Source organism: Chroicocephalus ridibundus, chromosome 2 (assembly GCF_963924245.1).
Source record: "Chroicocephalus ridibundus chromosome 2, bChrRid1.1, whole genome shotgun sequence".
Taxonomy (NCBI): Eukaryota; Metazoa; Chordata; class Aves; order Charadriiformes; family Laridae; genus Chroicocephalus; species Chroicocephalus ridibundus.
In genome coordinates, this window is record NC_086285.1 from 147,588,651 (window position 1) to 147,615,222 (window position 26,572).

The 26,572-nt window shown below is 35.2% G+C and overlaps 1 protein-coding gene across 50 annotated transcripts in view; it reads left to right on the top strand.

The window, feature by feature from the left end:
- RIMS2 (regulating synaptic membrane exocytosis 2) overlaps nucleotides 1-26,572 on the top strand; it is a 493,643-nt gene that overhangs the window by 329,554 nt on the left and 137,517 nt on the right. For 27 of the 50 annotated variants that reach the window (XM_063327352.1, XM_063327357.1, XM_063327327.1 and 24 more), the window contains 5 exons: nucleotides 6,735-6,800; nucleotides 9,292-9,354; nucleotides 17,808-17,987; nucleotides 19,123-19,232; nucleotides 20,069-20,101. In XM_063327352.1, coding sequence (XP_063183422.1) covers nucleotides 6,735-6,800; nucleotides 9,292-9,354; nucleotides 17,808-17,987; nucleotides 19,123-19,232; nucleotides 20,069-20,101 — 452 coding nt within the window. The remainder of the gene's footprint in view (nucleotides 1-6,734; nucleotides 6,801-9,291; nucleotides 9,355-17,807; nucleotides 17,988-19,122; nucleotides 19,233-20,068; nucleotides 20,102-26,572) is intronic. The other 23 variants (XM_063327378.1, XM_063327335.1, XM_063327343.1 and 20 more) reach the window with 9 other exon arrangements.

The following is a 26,572-nucleotide window of genomic DNA, read 5'->3' on the forward strand; positions in this document are numbered from 1 at the left end:
CAGCTTTCTCTGTTTCTGAATTCCTGAATTAAAAAAAGAAAAAAGAAAAAATGTTGAACTGCTGTAGATTTTCAAGCAAAAGTCTCAGAACTTGCTAAGAACACTAGAGCTCTGAGTTTCCAGAAGTATTGAGACAAAACTTGATACCAGAGGCTGGGCATTTAAAATGCTTTAGAAGGGATTTGAAAAGTAGTTAGGACTCAAATCCTAAGGAGAGCATTAACTGATGGTGTTTCATTCACATACAAGTAAGGGAAGGGAGCAGCCTGGGGTGTGCCGCCTTATGGAGAGCGAGCTGAGCTGCTTGCAAGTGACAATTGCATTCCTGTGAAATTCGTGTGCTGCAGCACATGTTCTGCTTGAAGTCCTGCTTTTGTGTAAAGCTTTGCTCTTTGAAAACTGGTTGAATATATTATATTTATTGATGTCTTGTATCTTTGCAAGACTATGAAGAAAACTTGTCAACACTTCACTGGAGTGATAAAAGAGGAAGTGAAAGCAAATTGTTAACATGAAAATGTCATCTACCAGCTGGAAACACTTAATTGTTTATTAATTCTAATGTAATATTTGCAACAGTTTTGTGGTGTTAATTTCAGGGTTGCATCTAAATCATTTAAGGGCAGATTCATGTGGCTGTAGCCTGGGAGTGTCACCACGTAGTGGTGAGAATAAGCTGGTTGCAGTTGTTTGCCATCATCATACATATCATAGCTGCTGTGGGGTAGACTCCTACATTTTTATTTGATTGTTCTTCCCGTGGGTGTGCATATATTCTAAAGCAAATTTTAAAAACATGATGGTATTATTTTTTAATGCTTCTTGGCAGCCTGCTGACTGCCAAGCTGTTACGGGTAGACTGCTTTTGGTACTCAGGTGTGTGCATTAGTTTAAGAACCCTAATACATTTTGCACCCTGCAATGTAGCTCTATGATTATTTTCTTAATTGTTAGGCCTTCTTAGGATCTCATCGTCAAATTTTCAGTGCACCATGTCAAATTAGGCCCTGCTGAATTGTGTACAGCTTCTCTTTCTTGTAACAAATTGCAAAGTTTAAATTGCATAATCAGGGACTTAAGTTAGAAACTTTTAATAGTGGTGACTCGGCTTTTGCATTTATTTGACAAAAAACGAGCACAAAGATCTTTGTACTATATATAATTAACCTAATATGCTTTTAAAGAATATTTATGTGTGTCTGATGATACATTTTATCCACATGCAAAAGAGGCAAAGATATTAAGTGCAGGTAATACAGCTACCTCTAACAATGTGTTTGATTGCTACAAAATCATTACTTATAAACAAATTAAGATATGAGAAATAAAAGTGGAAGATAAACATGAGGTTTTCCGTGCTTCTTGTGAAATCAGTTTACACTTCCAACGTGGACTTTTGTCATTAGACATTGCTTTAAAATACCCCAGCTTCAGAGAAGCTGTAGACCAGAGATTTGCATTCTAATAATTCCTTGTAAATTGGAAGAAAAAAACTATTTTCAAAACCATTGTTCCTGTACTGTGTGCATATATTTATACTAAAAGAGAAATAATATTCTTCTATTTTTGGTAACTGGAAAATATCTAGTGCTATAACAATTATCAGTATATTTAAAATATATACATTTTGACATATTTTCAAAATACAAACAAAATATAAATACCTTGTTTTTATTATTTTGAAATGCATGCATTAGTTTTTTGGCGTATTATATTACAGATGTTATATCTCTTCATTAATTATTTAAATAATAGCAGGACTTTAATCTAAATTCATCTTTTATCACAACAAGGTAAATATTAGGAAAACTTACACTGAGGAATGGAAAAGCCCTGGAGCTAGCTAGGTGGGGACAGATTTCCCAACGGTGGTAGCCTTTCAGACAGACTCGGTAAACCGATGCCAAAGATATTATTCATACTGAAGTTATCACTGCCTCCAAGCAAGGGAACAGGCAGTCTGACTTCTTGAGTTTGCTTTCAGACAGATATTTATACATTTTTTCCTCCTAACTGAAATAATGTAGAAAATCCCAAATTTTAGCTATCCGCTTCATCCATAGACTCCTACTGGTTTCTCAGAACAAATGTGTGAATCATCTAGATAATTTTACCTTTAGAACTGTGTATTAGATTTCCAATTTTGTTACTAATTTCAGTACTCTATGTAATACTTTTGTAGCTCCCATATTCTAAGTTTTTTATGTCTTCTGTTATGTGTATCATTGCTTCTCCACATTATTGTCTCATACTTGTATTTTTTTTCTGCCATCTGCTCAGTCATTATGTTACTTTACCTCGTTCCCGGTACACCCAGTCCACAGATCACCATTACAGAGATGCCAGGTATATGTTTTCCTCTGTGTGACTCTGTGTGGATAATGCATGTACTTCTGTGTACCTACATGTCCACTTCTGGTTTTATTAGTCTGTGTATAGTGGTAGAAAACATAGAAGTGTTTAGTTAATACCAGCATTAGCTTTCTTAATACGGTGTGTAGACAAACACTGGGTAATCTTCATGTTTCACTTTTTAAACATATTTTCACTGCCAGTAGTCTGTGATTGGTGGTCCATGAAGATGAGGCTATATTTACATCATTGTAACGTCTTTTAAAAATTCAATAAGGAAAATTATTTAAATCAACAAACACAAATACCTGCTAATACTGTGTTTTTCATATACAGAATGTCGTACAAGTATGGCTGTATTAAAGGTTACAATAGATAAAACTGGAGTGTGATACCTTTCTTGTGGTCTCAGCTGCAGGCCAATACACTTTAATTTTTAAAAGTAGTTTTGCAAAATTCACCAAAGTTCCAGCAGAGTTTTGTTCCAGTGTTTTGTTCTGTTGCCGGCATTGCTTGCTTTTCATGTTGGTTTGTCCTCATTTCATCTTTGTGTCGCTTTTCATTGTGTTCACCCTTTATGTTTTGGCAGCCAGGATCACACAATGTATCCTCTATTTTGTGAAGATGCAATCAGATTACTTCGCTCCCGTAAGATGTGCCGTACCTATTCTGAGGGTGCTTACTATGATCTTGAGAGGTATAACTGATGTGCAGCATATCGTTAGCTCTGCCGCCTATACTTTGACAGTACTGTATTTGGTTTCCAAACTGAGAATGTGGTCTGTGTTTTAGGTGATAAATACATACAGTGAAGATGTTTTTTAATACCCTGTGAGGATGTATGCATCTAAAACTGACTACTCGGGACTATGGGTAAATCCCAAGAGAAGCTGAATAGCTTTATAGAAGTCAGTTTCATAAATGAGGTTATAAGGATATTATATATGTGTCGTTGTATAACCCTTATTCTTGCTGGAATTTTCCAAAGTGCTTATAGTACTTATTATTCTCTTGCAAATAGTGAGGAAAAGCCTATCTACTTCAAAGCACACAGAAATAGAGTCTTTCTGAAATCCTATACTTTGCTTAACTGAAAAATAGAAAAGTGAAAGTATAAGCTTACATTGTAGATATTTGTATAGTGCTTATTCTGTAATTTATGAGTACTTCTATGCATTCACAATACCTGTGTGTGACTACAGAACATTGGAGTTCCTATTTATATATTAAATATATGGCAGAGAGAAGTTGAGCCCATAATAATTTCTATGAAATAATTATACTTGAAATACAGTGGCTTTTAAGAGATATAATACAACATGCTGGTGTACTACTGTGATTATGATATTTTCAGAAAATATTGCAAAACAGGATAGTCTACGTGACTGCGTGTGAATAGAAGTAAGGATGTAAATCTGAGAAACTGAGCCAATAAAAAGGAAGTGGTGGCTTCAGATCTCAAATAGCAGATATAATGGTTGATATGGCTATTGCTTTACAAAAGGGGCCATGTAAAAATTTCCACAGCAAGAACTAAAGAACCCTAGATATAGTAACTTCATGGCCGCCCTCTGGATGTGAGTTCCTCTGAGAAGTTCATTAAAGTTTGCTCTGTGTTCAGATCATATATAACCATGTTTTTAGTAAGTGTAAAAATACTTCTGGATGCAGAAACAAAATAGAATCTGAAACTTTTATAGTATCATAAAAGTACTCCTTCCAAAGAAATATCGCGTTTTAAAAATTCTACAAAGCTATAATATAATAGACATTATAACCTTTAGAACTCAGTTAAACATTTGTTTTGAAATGATACTGGTTTATATTAAACCTAATACAAAGAAAGTGTGTAAATAGTTCAGTCTGCCTGTAGAAACTTTAATAAGGAGAGGAGGGAATTTTGGTTTGGTTTCTAAAACTATGTGATGAAATATGCTCATACTTACGCTGTTTCAATAGTTAATTTTTATATACTCCTTTTTGCCTTAGTTATATACTGACGTTTGCATTCGTTTATCTGAACCTGTTTCAGATTGCTAACTGTGTCTGTGACTGTTCAGATACTGCTGAAAGCTGGAGCTGTTATCAAATTGTCTTAGTTGAGGATCTTGACTTGCAAATCTTCATTTCTGTTTTATAGAAATTAATTTCTCAAAAATAAAGTAAAATCAATGAAAATAAAGGGCAAAAGTAGATAGTACTGCAGAAAGATGAAAAAGCTGGGATTTAAGCAGTGAGATGGAGTAAATCTTTTCCAAGGCTTTATTGAAGAGAAGGCAATTAACGGTAATTCCTCCTGGGGTCAGAAAGAAAAATCTGACATGAAGTGGGATATCTCTAGCTTACTCTTAAAGCAGTATCTTGAATTTCCTTGGGCCTAGGAACTGATCCTGGATTCTCAGTGCTCTTGAATCCAGACTGCCTGTGGGTAACATCATCGTTCAAGCTACCTGAGTCATCTTACTAGATATGAATGGCTCTGAGTACCTCATAGCAACTATCATTTTTCCTAGTTTTTCATCCTTTTTGCATTTCCATATTCTGACAAGCAGTTCTCTAGGTATTTAAGGAGCAATAAGCATAATCTTTATCCAGTTCCTCCTTATCCATTGAAAAGTCATTTCCTCTTCCTTATTTTATGTTTTGGAAATATATGAAAAATTACTTTTCAAACTATTTCCTCCTTTATCTTTACACTTTTTCCCAGTTTAATGCTTACCTTAAATTACATTGTTTTTGTAGGTCAAGGTATTAGTCTTGTCTTCTTAGTTCCATCTGCTTAATCAATGTCATGTTGATATCAAGCAACTACCTCTCTTCTTGTCTTTCACTTTATTAAGCGTGTGAAGTAACTTTCCGGTTTCCACTATTCATCAAAATAGCAAACATTGTTCTGCACAGTCCAGCATTCAGGGCTGAGTCTCTCATCTGGGACAGAGAGTTTTGTGTCTTGTCACTGTGAATCCACCAGTGGGTGTCCTGCAAGCAAATATGTTGTACAGATATATCAGTCAAAATTACTTGCCTTCTTTGTTATCCATGTCTCCTTTCATTGCTTATCTTGTAGTCATTCGCAGCCACCATTAACTCTTGTGGTCTCTTCTAGCAGTTTTTTCTTTTTTTTTCCCCACAGAGAGACTACTTGGTTCTCTTTCATCTTTTCTCTGCTGAAGTTTGTTTCAGTTACTGATTATCAGATTTTATAGTCTTCAGTTCATTAGTTCTAGGGCACATTTAGATTATGAAAACCCTTAATTTCTGAGTTCCTTCTTAGGCTACGGCACTCATCATTTTGTCTTTGTGGTAGTTCCCCCCTTTTGAAGTCCAATTGTTTCCCTCCCAAAAGAAATGGAGGCGGCATTGACAAGGTACTCCAGCATTTGCCTAAAATAGCCAATAGGCACATGTGCAGCTTCAGTGACTTCAAGGGCCCTTTGGACCCAGTGCTTTCCCAAGAACATCAGTACCCCATTACAGTTTTCCTTGACTCTTTGATGTGACAGCCAGCAGGGTAGCACTAGCTGGTCTCAGTTCCCACTGCTGCAGCAACTCGGACTGAACGTAGATAAGACTTCATGGCTGGACATGTAGAGCTTTACTTACGCTTTTATTTATATCCCACAATTCACAGTCCTATAGAGTTATATAGGCTAGTTCATAATTTGACAGTCACCTGTTTTAAACTGGCTGACATGGTCTTAATGACAGATCAACGTTCTCAAGATTTTTATCCCAATTGTTTTTAAAATGAAGATATTGGTAGCTCATCCCAAATAAAAATCTGCTGAAAACCTCACTGTATGAAATTCTTTCTCAACTTACCCATCTCAGAGCTCAACTTAGTCACCGAGACCACCACGCTATGTGCTATTTTCATTTTTTTTCACTTAGCCTGTGAGGTTAGTGTTTGGAAGGCAATAAAAGCTCGTTTGTGCACTTTTTGTGCAGGATGTGAGGTTTATTTCAGGCGGAATTTCTGTTGCTTCACTTAAGGAAACAACTTTCGCTTCCATTTTGTTTTATGGCTTTCATTTTACCAGGCAGAAATTTTCCAACATCCATATCCTATTTTTGGTGAAATTTCTCAGTTGCTCAAGTACCGTTTTCCTATTGATGTAACTTTTCACTCCTATGAAATATGTGTGTATCAGTAAATAAAGTGTACTTAACTTAATATGTTCTTAATTATTTCTGAATATAATTTGAAAGTAGAATTTTAAGATGACATATATATGAAATTATATGTTCAGAATATACTGCTGAACTGTAGACAGAAGTGCTCTATATTCATCACTATCTTAATAATTTAGTGAGAGATAACATCATGAAAGAAGCACCCTTTAAAATTCCTGAAATTTCTGTGCTGTTTATTCCATATTCAGGAGGACTAGGCAGGAGAGAAGAGTGCCTAATTCATATTATGACGACACAACCTATACTCCTGAAAGGTATTTTAATTTATATAATAAAAATAGATAAAGTTGAGTAATACGTTTTTTCTGAAGTGTGGTCTAAAGTTTTTAATTGGCCTAGACTAATGGTATTTGAATTTACAGTGCACTTTATGCAGTATTTCTCTACATACAGAACAACTAATCTCCATAGTTTTAAGTACCTCAGTTTTCTTTTAGCTCTCCATTAACTTGACTTTAGAATTTTTTTAAGCATAATTCTTAACTTGAAAAAAATTTTATTCATTAGATGTGGGAGGAAAACCGAACAGTACAGAAGAGCTAGGTACAGCTGACATTTTTCCCCCCCACTTATCTGCAGTGTATTTCTAATGGGTAACCTTTTCAGTCACTAGGAGTGATTATAGGACAATTTAGAATCGCCAGTTTCATTCTTTAATATCCTGAGTCACTTAAGAAGGTCCTCAGCTTTTGACATGTTACAACCTATATTGACTTAAAAATCACTAAGTGCCTTCAAATTGATTTTGGGTGCTTGCTGTGCTGGGACCAAAAGTACTGTTGTTCTTCCTAAATTTTGATATGCATATAGTGTATCACACTATATGCAGTGTATAGTGTGATAGTGTGATATACTACTGTATAGTGTATAACTCTAATCTGACACATAATCTGAAAACTTTTAGAGTATCTTTGGAAATAGTTATTTGACAGCAGCATTTCATGTTTAAAGAGCTAGGCAAAGTCCAAAAAGAAGGAAATCTGAAGAAAGAAACAAGTTGATGTTCCTCTCCCTTTGCACAATTAGACTTTTTATATTTCTCTGTTTATTTTTTAGTCGGTATATGATTTTTATCTACAGCAAGGGAGCAGGTAAAGCAGGGATTACTTTCTAACTAATAGCATGAATTTTTGTTTTTATTTCATTGCTATGTATAAGTACAGTCATATTTAACAAAAAACTAAAGCACACTGCAATTTTAAAGCCATGCTTATATATTTATGGTGTCTATAATAAAGTACTTTTACAGAAGAATCTTGCCTAAAATACTGGCTAACTGAAGAGACTGGCTTCAGTTTTAAGGATATGGACGATCACGGAGAGTGTAAATATATACCTGTCCTTCTCCATCTGTATTCTAATTTAGATTGAACTAAATCTAAATCTAATTTAAAACCAAATTAGATTAAACTAAAGTAACTTTCATCCAGTCGTTGATCTGGCTACAACCCATGCAAAAAAAATGCCATCCCCCATACTGTCCAATTTATATAGAAGAAGCAAGAGCAGCTGAGTGACATTAGCATATACTGCACTCCATACCGTCTTTCCTCAACATAGTGATCAGAAGGTATGGGGTCATTTAGTTTGTAAACATATCATAAAACCTCAGATTCTGAAGTCTGAGAAGTTTGGAAAAAAATGGAGTCATGCAAAAAATATTTCATGTATCCTGCTGTGATTCATGGGAACAGATTCATAGAAACCCTTGGATAAGTGTATTCAAGCCATTAAAAAATTCATCATGTAGACTTTGGCTAAGATTTTCAGTACAGACAAAGGCAGATTTATATCCAAGTTGATGATGTGGTGGTCCCTTGATCTTTTCTGAAAATCCCTGCCCTGCTTCTCACTCACTGTCATGTGGAAACCATTGAGTGGTGGAATTATTGCAATTTCAAGGCTTCACCCACGCAGGATCCTGAAAATCTGTAACTCGAAAGATCCAGTTGAAACTTCTTAACCAAATATCGCATGATTTGCATGTACTCTTAATATATGGAGTAATGGCACATATACAGTTTATCCCCTGGTTTCTGATATGAAAGCAGCTTTTTTGTCCCATTATTTCTTTTCTCCATAGCTGTACTTGAGATAAAATACTTCCACATGTTGTCTTCAGCTGACTTGCTGAAATGATGCTGCAAATGTTTAGGTAGCCCGCGTTCAGTATCTGGAAGAATAATATAGGTGTAAAATTTCATTAGTTTTCATTGTTTGATCTGAGTGAAGTGAGTTTTCTTCTGCTTTTTAAAAAACCATAAAAAACCCTAACCACCCTAGCAAGTAGAAAAATAATTTTTAAAAAGTTAGGTATTTGAAGTTAAAAACAGTATTTTAAACTATTGCTATATAGAATGTTATTTTTGTTAATGTTATACTGCCATAATTATTTTTTAATTATTCCACAAACTCAATAACTGTTGAAAATGTGAAGACTTTTGTGTAAGAAAAGATAGAGGATCCGTTAGTCTTTATGAAACTGAAATTCATGGCTAAATAACTGAAAAGAATGAAGGTGAAATGTATTAAGAATTACATAAGGAAAAAATAAACACCATTTGCCTGGTTTTTAATTTAAAAAGATACAGTTTTAAGAGAAAGTAGGGAATGTACAAAATTATTTGGAAACATTTGAAAAGCTTCCCATTTTGTTGAGAAGTGGTCACGTCATATGAATTAGAGTGTTATTAATAATACATATGTTTCTTTATAACACTTCTTTATTTTAACTGCGTTGTAAAGGTGGTACAATGGTGCAAGTTCATGGGCAGATCATGTAGTCAATGGTTCAGCTGAAAATTACGGGTAAGTAAAGAGTGTAGTGTTACAGATATAGCTAAAATGTATTTCTAATCTTTATGATAAGAATTCATTTATAATTGTCCCAGAGTTATTCCTAATACGTGTATTTTTCTTGATGTCTTTCTTTCTTGACTCAGAACTAAGGCACATTTATGTGCTACTCTTTTCTCCAAGATGAAGCTATTTTATTCAGTTATAAATAGAAAAAGAATATTAATTATGTTTGAACTATTTTTAAAACATGCTCTCACTGTTCAGGGCCACTTTAATGAAAAAGGGCTTTTTGACTGATAATACCTGCCCACATCCACAGTGCTGGGGAACGTGTCTTGGAGACCTAATACTTCTTAGTTTTAGAAATAATCTCAGTTCTGTTTTACCTGTCTTCCTGTGCGATTAATGCATAACCCATGCAAAGTGCTGGATACTTTACAATCTTCAGTTCTTCCCAACTGCAGCTGGCTCCTGATCAAGGGAGTGCACAGGTTTTCCTTGCTATTAGTTCTTTGACTGTACTGCTTCTCCCGCATTTTCTTGTTCTTGCCATGTTTTTCTTCTTTATTTTTACTTACTTCCTTTGTGAATGAATATTGAATTAATTACTTATTAGTAAATTAATTACTGGCCATACTTTGAATTTTATGTTTCTGTTTGTTCTTTTGTCGTGATACAAGTCAGTATATCTCTCTGGAGAAATAGTTATGCGCTAAAACCAGATCCCTGGAAGTCTGTCAGACTATACTCAGTTGAATATAACAAATCATACAAAATGATACTATATATTGAAAGGGATTAGTGTATGTGCGTGTGTGTGTATATCAAAGGGTTTAGTCACAGTTCCTGCGCAGTCCTAAGGCTATTTAAATAAAATTGTCATTTGTTTTTGTCCTGTATATGTTGACTAAAACAGGAATTCTGTTTAATGAATTCAGAGACTGAAGGAGAACATAAGTGACTTTGTCAACTTGAAACTAAAAAATTCTGGTAAAACCCCAGAATTAATCCTTCAATATTTTAATGGAAGATTCTCTCTTCTCTAGAGAGGAGAGGTTTGTAAGGGTCTTTTGGCGCAACATTAGTGCAGCCACAGAGTTACTTGAGACCATATTTCTTCCCTAGCTTTTTGAACCAGAGTGCCACTGTTTGCTGGCTCTTCATTTTTAAGTGTTTGAAGTATACAGTTAATTTGTGTTTACTGCAAGGGCCATGCTTATTAGTTCTTCCTGGGAAAGTGTACAAGCATACTGAAAATGGACAGCATTGGAAGTAGGCTGGAAAGTACTCAGTGTAAACAAAGCTTTTGTATTTGCTTTTGTTACTCACATTAAATCGTTCGGGTTTACTTCACTTGTCTTAGTTTTAGTGCTGTATAGATGCTACAGTAGGTAAATATCAGGGGAAAAAACCCAATTTGTAACTTGAAAAAGAGACTTATTTGTTAGTACTTTCTGTCCCCATTTAAATTTAGCTCCAGAAAGCTGTGGGAAAAGAAATAAAAGATGAGAACATTTGTTGTGAACTAATATGACTTTTAAGTAGACCATAAGGCATAGAACATACTTTAATAGAAGGAAGAGTACTGAAATGGATCAGATTCTTTTAAGAACAGTGGATTTACAGAATGTCTTTAGCAGAAACAGTATGCTATTTTGCACATTCTTAATTAAAGAGCTTAAAAAATAATAAAGTCTTACATAACTGCTTATCTTGGAATGATCTGGTTGAAATCCAGGACTCATCAAGTGACAGAACTCTTGCTGACTTCAGTGAGGTCAGAATGACAGGTCTGTTGCGCCAAAAGTTAAGAAGACAGATAAAGATGTATTTGCAGTATTAAGCCTTGATTACGGTATTTTACTAATTAAATGTCTGCCATGTTATTGGTCTTTTAAAATGTTACTGGAAAAAAAGAGGCCAACTAAATACAGCATACCTTGTGGAAATAAAGTTGGATTTAAGATCTGAGGAAAAAACCCACAAAACCCACCAAGAGCTAGGTACTTTTCAAATTTTGCATTTAGTCCTGCACTGCGCAAGGGCATCTTTAGGTACACACTTAATGTTAAACTTACGACTAATTCACTTGATTAATCTCATAGTCTAAGTGCTCTGATGAACTGCATTTGAACATTCAAGTTGTACTAGGAAATGCTTCTCTCTCGTTGCTTCTCTCTCCAGCTTCTCTATGCATTGTCTTACATACCACTTACTCTTCAGTCATGAAATGCATGTTCATTAGAACCCTTGAATGTTCCTGTCATTGCTCATACGTTATGATGCAACATTCAAGTTGAGTAGGTGAAACACGTTATTCTGAAATGGGAAAAACTGTGTAATAAATTTATAATGTAAAGCTGAAACGCTTATGCTTTGGACTATTGCTAATAGTTTTATTAAAATTTAGATTATTATCTGAAGAGAGTTGTAGCAGTAAATTCAGGTATAAAATTGAGCTGGAGCTGGGAGGATTTCGGCTCTCTTCTTTGAGAGTTTTAAGTTCCCAATTTTTGAATGCTAATCAGTTCTATCATGATCTTCAGTGAGTCATCTCATGAAGCTAGAGATTTATCTTCCTGCAGCGTGGGTTTTTTTAATATGTGTCAATTGAGGGTCTATGTTAAAGCTGCTGAAAGTTGTAAGTAGTTGGCAAAATACAAGGTACTATAAAACACAACTGTCTATATAAATGAAAATGCATGTTACAAGTACCAGAAACAACACTGTAACAAACACTTAACATATTACATCACAGCAAAAAACTGCCTAATTCTCTCAGAGTTTTAAATTAGTTGCGAAAGAATACCTCCAAACATTTTATATTGTAGGCACAGAATAAAAATATGAATAAATGTTAATATGATAAATTTAGGGCAAACTAAATAAATTACTAAGACATAAGGCAACAGATATATTTCTTGCATTCATTGGTTCACCTCTGTTTAAGGAAATAGTAGCCTGCAAGGTTCATTTTTTGAGAAATTACCTTTGAGTAAAATACTGGAAACTAATTCTTAAACTAGTTAAGTGAAATTAGTCTTATTATTAGCTCATTTGCGTTTGCTTTCATTTGAATGCAGTTACAAATAGTGTTAATGGGAAGTTAAAAAGCCTCTTTCTCAAGTGTTCACCACTTCTTTTTGTTTAACGTTGACATTTCCTAGGAAGAAAAAATTGCTTACATTTTTTTACTATTTTCCCTTCAAATGTACAAGTTGCTTTTCTATTCCTGCAAAATACACGAAATTAATTCAATCTGATTTTATAAAGAGGATATGAAATATTTCAGCACATCATTTCAGTCTTAATTGTTCCAGGATTGATACTACTTACTGGTTTTATTGATATTTGATTGTAATAGCTAGCATGAACCTCTGACTGCATCCACAGAATCAGAAACTAATTTGAGTTGGAAAGAACCTTGAGAAAACTATCTGGTCTAACTCCATACAGAAAGCAGGGCTTTGCTATTCCTCAGCAATTAAACCATGTTACAATCTATTGATGATGAAACACATTTGGAGAGTAAATCAACATAGATATAGCTATACTTTCTTTAAGCATTTATATAATGGTACCACGCTGTCATGTGTTAGCATGATTAGCTATGTCTAGACCAGAATCGCCAAAGTGGCTGCGATGCCATGTACAGATACCTAAGCGAGCTGTAAGCGACTGAGTTTCTGTAGCTGTAGCAGTCTGCGCATAGCAACGCGGAGCGCAACGTGCCTGGGATCGCAGCTGAATTCTCGGCTTTGTCTGCTTAGCTGGAGTAGCTAGTAGAAAAGTAGTTCAGATACTGGCATGTTATAGTTTAGTCACGCCTGTGACTGTCGTGTAGATATACCTGTAGTTATCACATACACCACAGTGTAACGTGCGTGTCAGTAGGTCGTATGAGTGTGTGCGTGTATGTGTATAGAGATATGTATATTACGTAAAGCATGATAGAGTATTCCTGCAGCAAAAATATCTTGCTTTGCTTCCTGTTTTTGTTAATTTGCAAGATTACTTAAAAGCATTATGTTCCTGGCTTTTAAAAACTATAGCAGCGCATAATTTCGTATTAACTTTGTTTATAGGTATAAATGAGTGATTTGGTGAGATATCCGGTCACCAGTTTATGTAGATATTTGGCCGTGTACTGCTCCTTCCCATTTTCCCATTTTCCATTACAATACTTATGACTCAAAGTTTCCTTGTTACTAGAAATCTCAGTTGTCTGTAGACATGCTTGTCTATGTTATGCTAACAGAGGATCTTGTGTCTGTGACTAAACAGCAAAGTTCCTATAGCTAGTAGAAGAATAACATGTCCAAGGATTGAAATCCAGCAGCCATCCACAGACACTGACAGGTATTACCATTGTATATTAGCTGGAGTTTGAAATTATGATGATTAGAAAATGTATCACTGTATTTTTCTTGTTCTGTGACCAGTGTTTCTAGATGAAAAAGATGCACTAGGAGCTGAGTGGTAGTGTACTGTAATCCTACAGCAATTCTATTTTTATTTCTTCAGTTTTTTGTTACCACAACCTAGTACTAAAATTGTGATTGGCCTGATCTCATAGCTTGTTTCTTTAGTCTTGCACAGAGTAAAAGAATTTAACATGGGCTTTCAAATAAACTGCTTTCGGTTATTTTGGGGGAAAAAATAAGCTTTATTTCTGTTGTAAGCTGTTAACGATTGCTTACTGTTGAAAAATATTCATCTTTTATAAGGATTTCTCTATACACAAGTTTAGATCAATGAATGTATTCATTTGTTGAAAATTCTCCTTTGTATTTGTTAAGAAAAGTAACAAATCTGAAAAATTAAAAATTAGAAACATTTTCTGCATTGAGAAAAGAGTTAGCTTTTGAAATTTCCAGAATATTAATATAGAACAATGCAGATAGATCAGTAGTTAAAAAAAAATGTTGTAGCACCTTTGGGTAGATATTGTAGTTACTAGAATTTACAGTGGTACCTAAATAGTATGGGATTTTAATTCTCATTTTTGATGGGTTTGGAATATAAAATTAGATTGTGAATACTCACAGAGCTTTCTGCCTGGTGGCTCGCAGAGAGCTCGAGCAGTTTCAGGGTGATAGGTGTGCGCGGTTAAGAAGCAAAAGACGGCTTTACTCTTTCGTCAGCGTAGGGAAGAGTTATGCTCAAGAGTCTTGTAGACTTTGACAGAGGAATAGGCCACCCACCATGCATGTTTTCCTTAGCGAAGGTAGAAGGACGCTGTGATAGGCAATATTAAATGGAGGAGGTCACTATTTGACATTTCATTAACTGTATTTTTCATAATGAAAAATCCATTAGCAAAGATAAACAGCTCGAGCATACATTAAAATATTATATGGATGTTGAACACTTTAACTTAGACTGTTGTGTTTCCCTCTAAAAATCAGTAATTCCCATGATGTGAATTATAATGAGAAAAGAGGAAACTTTCATCTGGATAACTTGGGAGCATAAGCCCTCACAAATATCTGAAACATTTTGCATTTCTGTTTTTAATTCACTGAGGTGTTTCAAAAACTCCCCCTCCACACTTATGGCTGGATTATGATATTAATGCATAGTTGCATACTGTGATGGGGGAGGAGCTTCACTGTCCAAGTGGGTTATTGGAGTGATATTTTTTCTATAAAAGGGACAGTTCATTTCTGAAGACTGGACCATACCACACATGTGTTTACTGTTCAAAGGACAAAAAAATATGTGAGGACAAAGAACATGCCTGTTTCACTCCAGACAGTAAAACAGTCTGTTGAATTGCTCTTTTAATGTGTATGATCTAAAACCACACAGTGAAGATGTTAAGGGGGAGACTGTCAGTATGCTTATATAGCCCTCCATTTACTGCTGTGGGTATGGAGAGTTTTGCGGCATGTAGCCTGTAACTTGAGTGTAACAACTCGGTTTCACATTGGGATTCACCTTAGTCTTCAAATCCTTTGGCCTACAGAACAACAGTGGTGCCAAAGCTTCATCTAGAAGCAGGAGGTTCACTGCCAAAATCCATGTAATCCTTCAATTCTGGGAACTCCTGGTTGTTCTTCCACCTGAAGTAAATGCCAGCTGCAGATTGTGGCAAACTGAATAAATTAACTATCGAATATTAAATTTCTAAGGCCTTTGTCTGTTAGCATAGTGGTTAAGCTGTATTGGCTCCATGATGCTCTACAGAATTCAAAACCTGCCATGAAGCCATTAACATTGGTCCTAACGGCAAAAATCCCTTTCTGCCTTCTAATACAGGCAACGGGTCAGATCCCTAACATCCTAAAAAATACTTTTGATACAACAGCTTAAAGAGAATGAGGCCTTGGGAGTAATAAGTGAAAGAGGCTTAACTTCTCATGAAGTGTTATGAGAATCACGTGGTTGATACTCACCTGTTTCTCTGTATGTCCTACTTGCTGTTGGAAGGAGAGAGAAATAGAAAACAGAACGATAGTGCCCAGTCCCTGCTGCTTTGTGCTCCAGCAGCCCCCAGTCGCTGGCAGGAGAAGGGTTGTTCTGGCTCTCTGTGTGTGACAGACGCAAAGAAGGAAGTCTCTGTGGGCTCACTAATTTTCTTAAACATATGGGTACATAAAGTAGGGGTGGGTTGTCTGGACTGTGGTTGTACTCTGTTTTGTAATTTGGCTGAGTTTAGGAAATTTTTTTATTATTTTTTTTTTTTTAGAATTTATTCCCATAGTTTAAGAATTTATTCCCATGGTAATTTTTTTAACCACCATGTAGATGGCTGACACCTTTCTCACCTTCCATAGCACTGAAACCTCTCTGAAACAGTTACCTAAACTAAGCAACATTCATATCAAAGCTAAGGTTGTGTTTCTTTGTCTATCCACGATGTAAAAGAAGCGAGACAGTGGATGTTTTTGCTGATGAAGCTTCCCATTCAGAAACAGAACTGATAGAAGAAGTGAGGTAATTTTGTTGTGGTTTTGTGCCAGGCTCATTGTACTTTTCCTCCAATCTTTAGTGCCTTAGCTTGTAATTACCATTTTGTGTTTCACTGTGGCGTGTTTGCTTGTTAGGAGCTTATAGATGTGGGTTCATGGTGAACGGTATTATTCTGAACCTGTCTGTGGCAATTCCTTCCTGTGCTCTATGGGTCTCCAGTAATTACCTCAAGGATGGCCTGAAAGGACATTACTTTTAATGAATCTTTTATCAATCCATTCAGCAAAGTTGGCCACCCTAGAGAAAACTATACCCTGTCTAAATATGGTCTTTTAGAAATAAAATGCTGTTAATAACATAAGACTCTTCATAACGAGGCTATGGTATGGCTCTCTCTTTTTTGATACTAGTTAAAATTCAGCTTCTTGTTACACTTAATCACCATCCAGTCACTCTTTGTATTAACTGACTTCATTGTAAAATGCATGACTTCGCTCAAGGAAAAGTCCTGAAGGGTACATGTTCCCCATTTGTATTCTGTAGCTGTTCAGTTACTCAAGGAGAGCTGGGAGGAGTGTGAATTTAATAAGTAACTCCATCAGGGTATGGATTTTACTTTTAAAATTACCTTGATTTTATGTATTTTAGGATATTGCTAGCAAATATTACTTCTTGCAAGCAAACCAATTCCATTGTGGAAAAAAAGGTGGGGGTTGATTAGTTTCTGAAAGTAACGGCATAATTAATTGCCTAAGATAGTAGAAGACCAGACTGCTTGATCAAGAAATTCTCTTTTACTCAATCTGCTTTCTCCCTGTTGATCTCTAACGATAACTTTTTCCATTGCTATTTTGGCACAGTTCTTCAGGCTGTGGGTTAGAAGATTTATTTTTTTTTTTATTACAAACCAAACATTTTCTAGTTGGTGGAACCTCTGCAAGTACTAATGATGTTGTAGATTTTCATCTGACTACAGTCCGAGCACCGCGTATGAATCCATCACTATAGCCTAGCCTATATTTTGGCAGACATCCTGAGTCCGATAATAGTTAACAGTGCTACATGGTAATTAGAACATCTGGAATGTGGGCTTTCCTACAAACAAGAGTACTACCTCTAAAGATAATGCGGTCTGTAAAAAACTCGTTGTGAGTAAAAATGCTCAATTAAACTGCATAATTAAATGAGTCCTTAGCTTTAGTGACAATATTATGCCAGCTATTCTTTTCCACCAAGGTTGATGCATTAATTAACAAAATAACAATATTTTTACCCAGAAGTTGTCAGGAAACAGACTATTGCATGGATAGTCATTACTGAGACATTGGAAACATTTCAGCCCATTTATCAAGAATATGGAGCAAGCCAAATCATACATTTATGAAAAACCTGTATGTTATCAAGAACTGAACTCAGAAAATCTACCTCCCTCCCCCAAAAAATGTACATAACAAAATGCTTTGCTCCAAACCAATATCATGCAGCATATTTTATCATTAGTAGAAAAGTCAAAGGTCAACTGAGCTGCTTTTTGACTAACATTACAGGAATTGTGAAGCAGCAGATAGACAGCCATATCAAAGATCCAGATCAACAGAGCAACGTCCTATGCTAGAGCGGACCAGCTCCCGCTCCCGATCCACAGAGCGTCCTGACTCAAACCTCATCAGGTCGATGCCTTCATTAATGACTGGAAGATCTGCCCCTCCTTCACCTGCCTTACCGAGGTGAAACAGACAAATCAATCAGACTAATCCCCTTCTGCCCCACCAGCTCACCATTTTATTTTCCCAGTAGCTAATTGGTATCGCCTCATCCTTAGCTGATCACTTGTAGCAATAGATACTAACCCTTTCAGTGCCAACACACTATTTATATTCTACTCTGGATATAATGGTGTGGCTGCCATTGCAAATTGTTTGCTAACAGTATTTAACTACATTTGTTTGTGATTTCTCATTTATCAGGAATCCTGGATGGTTTCCCACATAAAGCACCTCATACTTACCATATTCTTCTCTTACAGAATGAGAAATTGTTTGTGTTCATCAGACATCGCTTATGGAACAACCATCATAACAACACCAAATGAAACTATTTTTTTTAAAAAAAAAAAGTTTCTTTTAATGGACTGTACTAACTTTGTCTATAAATCACCATTTTAACCACCATTTTCTCTGACTACATTTTACTGTGCCATAGTCTGTATTGTTCCTGTTTGAGTGCTGTACTTTACTGATTGACATTTTGAAGATTTCTACACATTACTTTTAGCTTAAATAAACAAAATACAATAAAAAAGATGAGTACATTTTGGTCTAGTTGATGTTCAGTAAAGCCTCTCCTTATTTTAGATCTGCAGAATACATTTTTTGGTTTTTGGAAAGCTAGTTAGTAACATCAAATCCCCAATGAGAGTTAGAGTCAAACACCAGTGTCTTTTCTCAGTTTATTAATTTGTTTAGACAAATCCCTGTAATGTCATTGCCACTCAATGGTGATTCAACCAAATACAAGCTGAGTAAAGATCGTTGAATTTGACCTGTGAATGAATTCATGTGTCTGTGGGTATTATATCCATATGCACATGAATATACACACAATACATTTTCTGGCTTGACTCTGCAAACAAGCATCTTATGGATGTTCAGCCTTAGTTTGGCTTGCTTTTCTTCTTTCTCACAGAGAGATTTCTCTTTTTAATCAGGTCTTTTTTCTGAAAAGAGATAATAGTTTCACTACAGGACTTCAAGCCTCCCAAGTGATCTAAAGCCTACTTAGTCATGTTATCAGTTCTTGATGGTATTTAAGGATGAATTTGTCATTTAATGGCTCTGGTTTGTTTTGATATGTGTCTCATAGGTCACATCCTCGAACTGGATCTGTTCAGACAAGTCCATCAAGTACTCCAGTAGTAGGGCGAAGGGGCAGGCAGTTGCCGCAGCTGCCACCAAAGGGGACGTTGGAGAGAAGTAAGTGTGTGGTTTTCTCCTTAATGACTTTGCAAAATTGCTCGAGAAGGTCGATTTTATTTCTTATTTTTCTTTTGGCACTACAGTTGAAATCTCTTGCGTTTTTGTGTACAAAATTAGGATCTGATAGTAGTATTGTATTTTGTGCTGTATTTTCTTCTATTATCTTTTAATGTCTACAATACTCTTGACTGAAATGAATCACCAGCAGTACAATAGCCATCAACAGTGCAATACACACGAACCAAGATGGACTAACTATTAGCGTGATCCTGTTCCTTTTGAACTCAATAGGTGTTTTGTCATTGACTTCAACAGGCACAGGAAATGATCTTTTGTATGTCGTTTAGTGATAAAACTCTGGCTCTTGTGGGAGTTAGGAGAATAGCTGATCACTTGTGAGTTCACATGGAGTGTGTTACAGATTGCTAATATAAAACCTCTGCATCTTGAAACAGGAAGAGCAAGAAGAGAGGTAATAATCATTACAATAGGAAAGGTCAGCAAGATATTTAATGATTCATATTTTACTGGTACTGTAATTGCTCTTATCTTTAATGTCTTATAAAAGCACTGGTCAACAGAGACATTTTCCAAAATGTTTAGAAACAGAGGTATATAAACACATTTTTGATAGCAAATACATTTTCACCCTTCCACTTCTGGTAACTAGATGTGCTGTGCAAAATCAGTCTAAATGGCCATATACACTACTTTTTTTTAATCCTTCTTGACATGTATATTGTATCTTTTATAAAACTTCTGTTGTTTTTAATCCGTGTGCTTTGGTTCCCTTTTTTTTTGTTTGTTTGTTTTGTTTTTGTTACTTTCCCTAGACAATGGAGACAAGGAGATAGAATCTTATGAAGGTCTGTACATAAAGGAGGGTTTGTTTTTCACCTAAAAACCTTTTTGAGAGGCTACTATAGGGAAAAATAAACCCAACTGCAATTGATGTTACTTGATTGCACAGACATAGTCAGAATTATTGTCATAATTATTTAGTCTTTTTTATATTCAGGCCTGTGGCTCATAAATTATACAAGGTTCTATGTGAAAAAAAGACAATATAAATAATACTATCTAAATACGATCATCATTAGAAAAGTACGTAGACACGTACCCGTTTTTAAATACCAAGGGTTTAGACTGCAGCAAATAAAAGTGTTTCAGTTAACCTACATAGGTGTGTACCTTTTCAGGATTAGCACTTCAGGCGCATATTTAAGTTTAAGCTTTTGAGCCTATTTGACATGTTTAATGTTAGCCATGCATTTAATCAGAGCAATGTTTTTATTTCAAATATGTTATAATGTTATACAAGTACTAGGTATTACTAAGTAATTTTCAAATAATATAGGAGCAAAAATTAATTGAATCAAGATAGTCTTTCAAAAAGTTACAATTCTTTTGCTTAAAATTAAATCCCCTTATATTTTATACCATTAAAACCATTTAATTTCCTTAATAGCAAGCCACAAGATATCAATTGCAGTCCTTGGTTATACTACTGAGGGTCTATATGTAGTATTACTGTATTTGTTTCATCAGGCTTTTTAATTTAGTATTTACAATGTTTACGATGTTTATTTCCATTTTGGAAGCGAAACTTCATGAAATGAGAACTCTGTTTTCTCAGATCATCACCCTGGTATATTCATTTTCTTGTCGTCTTATGTGTTGTGAAATGCTTATATAAAATCGAGTCTAGATATGCCAGGAAATAATCACATCTAACCACATGATGTTTGCTGTCATTGCTGTATACGCTTTCATGTTTTACCATTCTTCCCTGCTCTTTGCTTAGTATATCTATTTAGACTGTGAGCTCTTTAGGGCAGCAATTGTGAAGTACTGCATATCTTACTGTGTTTGATTAGAGAGGGTGGCAGTCTTATTTACATCGTAGGTTCTATAGAGAGAAATATATTAAATACAATAAAATAATTATTTTTTATAGGAATGCTAGAATTGTTTGCTCTGGTAAGTACTGCTGGGACTTGAGGAACTCGATTTGGTTTTACTTGAAGACTGAGTAATATTTTCCTGTACCTCCGTCTAAAGTAGCCTTTTGGAAAATCTGGGTTATGGAAAATTGTCAAATCCACAGATATTAGAGTTTTAATATACAATCAAAGCATCATCAGCGACTCAAGATACAGTACCTAAACACACTTCATGTTGAATTTACACATATAAAGGTGGTAAACACTGTAGTTAAAAACATAATCCATAGATACATTTTTCGCACAGCATTGTATATAATTTTCTGTCATGAATTAAGAGGTCATCTTCTAATAACAATACGGTGCTACTTTTGAGGCTTTCTGTATCCTTCCCTAGGATTTTCTAATCCTTTTCTTTAAGGGGAATAATCATTTTCTTTAAAAGGAGTAACACTCTACAAGAACAGCAGATTACCTAACTTCTATCAGTGACAGAACATAATTATGATTAATAGCTGGTTTTTAGTGTGGAGAATTGAATTTTACAAAAAGTTACTTTAAGCAAATGAACCACCGGTGAGAAAAACTGAAATTCATTAGAATTGAAAACGCTCACTAGAGTAGAAGGGGTTATGTTATTATTTAACAAATAGAGCAGCAAGTAAACCTGAAAACTTCATAGAAATTAGAGTAGGTTTTTATGTATTATTATATGCCCTGGTGATAATCAAAACAGTTGCCTGTTGTTGGGAAGGCTGTATGGCCATACCAGAAAATGTCATTGTCACAGGTTAGTCCTTTCTCTTCTTATAGAAGCATATACTTGACTTAAATGAGAGAAGGGGTTTTATATTGTATGGGAACATGCCGTGAAGGTTAAAATTTCTGTATTTTGAAATCAAGGATTTTATTGTTGACCAGATTAAGTTAAAATCGTACTGAAGAAAGGAGTTAGTAAAAGATACATTGTAGACAAAAAAGAATTTGAAGTCATCTCAGTTTTGTAAAAAACTTCTATCTTAGTGACTCCTAGAGTAACGTCATTTAGTCTGTATACTTTTGAATAAACTTGATTTGTTACAGGGTTGAAACTACATACCTAGTAGTAGAGATGCAGGGACCCAAGTAGAAATAAGGGAGTAATTTGCACTTGCGAAGATGTTTTGTTATAGCGCAGCACTCAGTATAGTGTGGAATGTGGTGTACTTACGGCAACGTGACTAGAACTGGAATGGAAAGAATCTACAGGAAAAAAACCAAACCTCTGGGTAGCTGTTTTCCAGATTGGGATCAGATTTAGGAGACATTGATTTGTGGTGGATTTAGTTCAGTGAACTGTGTTATGTGGTTGCAGGTTTTGGCTCCAGGAGATCTAGATTTCCCCGGAATAATTTATTTCAAAATTCTGAAATTTCCAGAGAAGTTTGCTTTTAAGAAATCTATCTGTGAGTAGCTATGAAGGACCATACCTAACAGTGGTGTACTGACCTACATATCTTTTTCTCAGTGTCTCACACGCTCAGTGGGAGAACATGCAAATATCATTAGCTGCGTTCCACGTACAATCTTTTATGGTCATGACATTTTGTCTAATTCCTTAGCTTCCCACAGCTGTGTTGCTGCCAGTATCAGATTTACCTGCTCAAAAGAAAGACTGGGTATCTCTGAAATGCATGCCATTATCTTATCTAGGCAGAACATATCATAAGCATCTAGGCAGCTTGGATTTTGCTTTAGACTTTGTTAGTTTAGTATATTTTCATGTTAGATGGCAGGAAAATAGTTCTAAAAGAAGTCTGAGACCACTTAAGGTTTTACCACATTTTAACTACTGAAATGCCAGAAGACTTTTTTTTTTTATCTGAACTTTTACTTGTGTATTTTTAAATTGTTCTAGGATAGAGATGCCTAGTTTCTCATGAACATTAGTAGAAAAACAATAGTATTAAATTGAACTTGTTTTTAGCAGTGAAATGGTTTCGTACTTGTAAATGTTCTACAGACAATAAGTAAACACTGGAATATTTATAGTTCTTAAGAGTTAACAATTTTTTTTTCATTTATATGTGGATACAGTGTATTTCTTTGTTCTTACCTTGATAGAAGGATGAACTCAGTGACTGCTTGCTGCTAATTAAAATGGAACACCATAAAGTGCTCTTGAAAGTGTTCAGTATTAGCCCTTTCAATTTGTTGTTAATTACTAATCAGAGAGGGATCATTTTTTCCTAATATAGATTTTTCCTTTTCCTCTTAAAAATAAACATAGCCCTCTTTTTCTTTATTCCTACAAAAAAAAAAATATCATCCACCCAACCAAAAAAACTAGAAAATTATGTCAGGAAAAAGAAATGTAATAATACCTTTGAGTATAAAAATGAAGTGCTCAGAAATTCAGCAAACAGTAGAGCTCAGTGAGGATTTGCCCTTCTGTTTATGCTCTGTGGTACAGTCTTTAATTACATGATCTCATAATAATCTTGTGTCTTGGGAAAGTTATCTCAGAGGCTGCTAAAGCTGACATTAATGCTGATTAACTGTCCCCTCAACTTCTGGTATGGGTGATCTTATTGCAGAATGAAATTATCTGTGAATGGAATTAACAGGGGTAGTTGATTAGGTTTAATCAGGGATAGCTATCAGTTATAACTCCATTTTTTTATCTTTCAGATACAATTTCAAGTCTTTAAAAAGAAAAGATCCATACTGTCAATTGTATTGTTGTTGCAACTAATGCAGTATGGAGTGCAAGTTACTGAGAAGCTCTGATGGTTAGGAAAACACAGATACTACTGGCAGACAGAAGGACATGCTGTGTATTTTAAGGGATTTTGTCTCATTTGGAACAAAATTTCTCTTGTAAATGAGACATAATTTTGCAAGACACTTTATTGTGTGTTTTCCAGTGGCCTATCGTAGTTTGTTGGGAGACAAAGATTATTATAATGCAATTGCAGAGAAACTGGATTCACACTGGTTATAATTCTATGACTCTGTCAGCTGATTTCACAGGTTTTAAAAAATATATAGCATATAGGTAGTTTGTTTTGTAAAAGGTGTTTGATCGCATGTATATAATATAGGATAGGAACTTGGACTACCTTCAGCTTGGCCAGGAACTTGATGACTTAGTCAAACACAGCAGTCTGCGTGGGTATTTCTGTGCTACTGACTCTATGATCTTAGTCACCTTCGCGCTTGCATGGGGTAACTTGCATTATGTGTGCTTGACAGAAGAGTAAAGAGAATAGCGTAGTTAACATCAGTAACAAGGCTGCCTTAGGATAACGCATGAATCTTCCTTGAGCTTTTGATGTCAACAAGGAATTTGCAAAAATATACCTTTGGGTTTTATATGTGGATACTTAGTTCACTTTCCTGAGAGGTGACAGAGTCCTCAGACATTGAAGAACGCGAAAGTATTTTATTTGCAAATGTTACCTATAACACAGCGCTTAGGGTGCTTAATTGAAAGGTTCCAACCGTTCAGGGGAAGTAATGGTTCATAATTTTCTCTTGGATTGGCAAAAAAGAGGAATTAAACAGCTCTTTCTATATGCCAGTTGAAGGTCTTACCATCTAGATCTGAAGGGCATAAAGAAAAATGAGTAAAAAGTCATAAGGCTGTGTTCTTAACAGTCATTGTTTATTTATGTTTCAGGGTACCAACATGCCCAAAACATTTTAGTTCTATTCTACTGGAATCGATTTTTTTGAAGTCTTTGGCACACCTTCTGTACGTTCTTTTCTATGAGAGAAGCTTGACTGTGTAGGTGGTGTCCCTGATGAATATTTTGATTGAAATTTTCAATGTCCTGATTTTATTGCAGAATTATGGAGCAGAAATCTATGTAGAGATTAGTTACCATTGCATTGGCTTTGATTATAACCTAAATCTCTCTCCCTATTAACAATAACCTGTTAGAACAAGTAGTTTTTAAATTATTATTACATGCTAGCTAAACCTGAAGTCAAATAATTCAATGAGCTATTTAGTTGCACATAAACCTATACAAGTAATGAGAGAACTGGAAAAAAATCTGGAAACAGAGAACACAGAAAATCAGTTAGCAATCCAAATCTGAACCTTGAAAAAGTACAGTATATTGTATCACATCAAAACAGTGTTTAATGAATAACTGTCATTTAAATTAAAGCAGGCATAGGGTATATTCAGCTCAACACTCTTCTGTGTTATTACTATTGTTACCCTGGTATTAGATGAGGTTTGTCACAGAAGACAGTTATGATTGTTCATTAATGACATAAAAGAAATATACTTGTGTCGCTATCATTAACTGTATTTTCAACAGTGTTTCCAACTATTTCAGTGTTCTCTGATATTTAGATATGCTCTGGGCAACTATAGTTACTGATGGAAAGGTGTCTTTCTTTCTGAATTCTAACTACTCTGAAGTCCAGGTAAAAAGCATATTATATGGCAAATTGAGGATTTTTTTTTTTCCAAGCTGGAAAAACATTTGCATTGTTTCTTCTGCACTTATTAAGGTACTGGGTATACCCACTTGCTTGTGATTTAGACATGATTTTAAATATGCTCTTTGAGAATAGAGGCTTGAACTTTTATTTCTAGAAAAACTAAAGCAAAACCAAGCAGAAGATGCTTTTAAACCAATTATATACCAATATATGTCTGCTTTCTCTGCTTTGGTACGTATCGTCTGCTTTCTAGTGCTTCAATAATTTAATAAGAAATTGGCAAGAAGGGATATTAAGGGCTGCATATGACCATCATTACTTGCAGAGGGATCTCATTGGAGTAAACCCAGAGATATTAACGAAAGATAACACAAGGATTTATTTACTCTTTGATTCACTCAAAAAATAATTTATGCCACAGACTGAGGGTTTGTATGTTATTGTGAATGTCTTTTGTTTGATGTTTATCTCGTATTTGATCAACTTGTAACAAAGCATGCATGTTTTTGTCTTGCTTTTTCCCCCCTGTCATACCTTGCTTATACAAATGCAGCAGGAGATGAAGAAAACAAGCGTACTGGAGTTCAGGAAACGGAGGTCGAGGCAGGTCTGTCTGACCACAAGTGCCTATCTCCTTTAGAAATATTTTCCCCTGAGCCTGTAGGGAGACTTTTCCAGCCAGCTTGTAAATATATTAAGAGTCAAAATCCAGACAATAATTACATCATTCTATGCAAGAGCAAGACAAACAAATTCAATATAGCGTAGTTTATTTACCAGTTCGTGAATGCTTAAAAGAGTTCAACCTGCAAAAATAACTTTTTTACTTTTTTTAATCCCTCTTTGTGAAAGTACTCTGTCACTATGATCAAGTTACAGCCTTAGCAGATCTGGGCGGACGGTAGTGGTACCCTCTATTTTCCATTGATACTTTTTACAAGCAGGGAAGTAAAC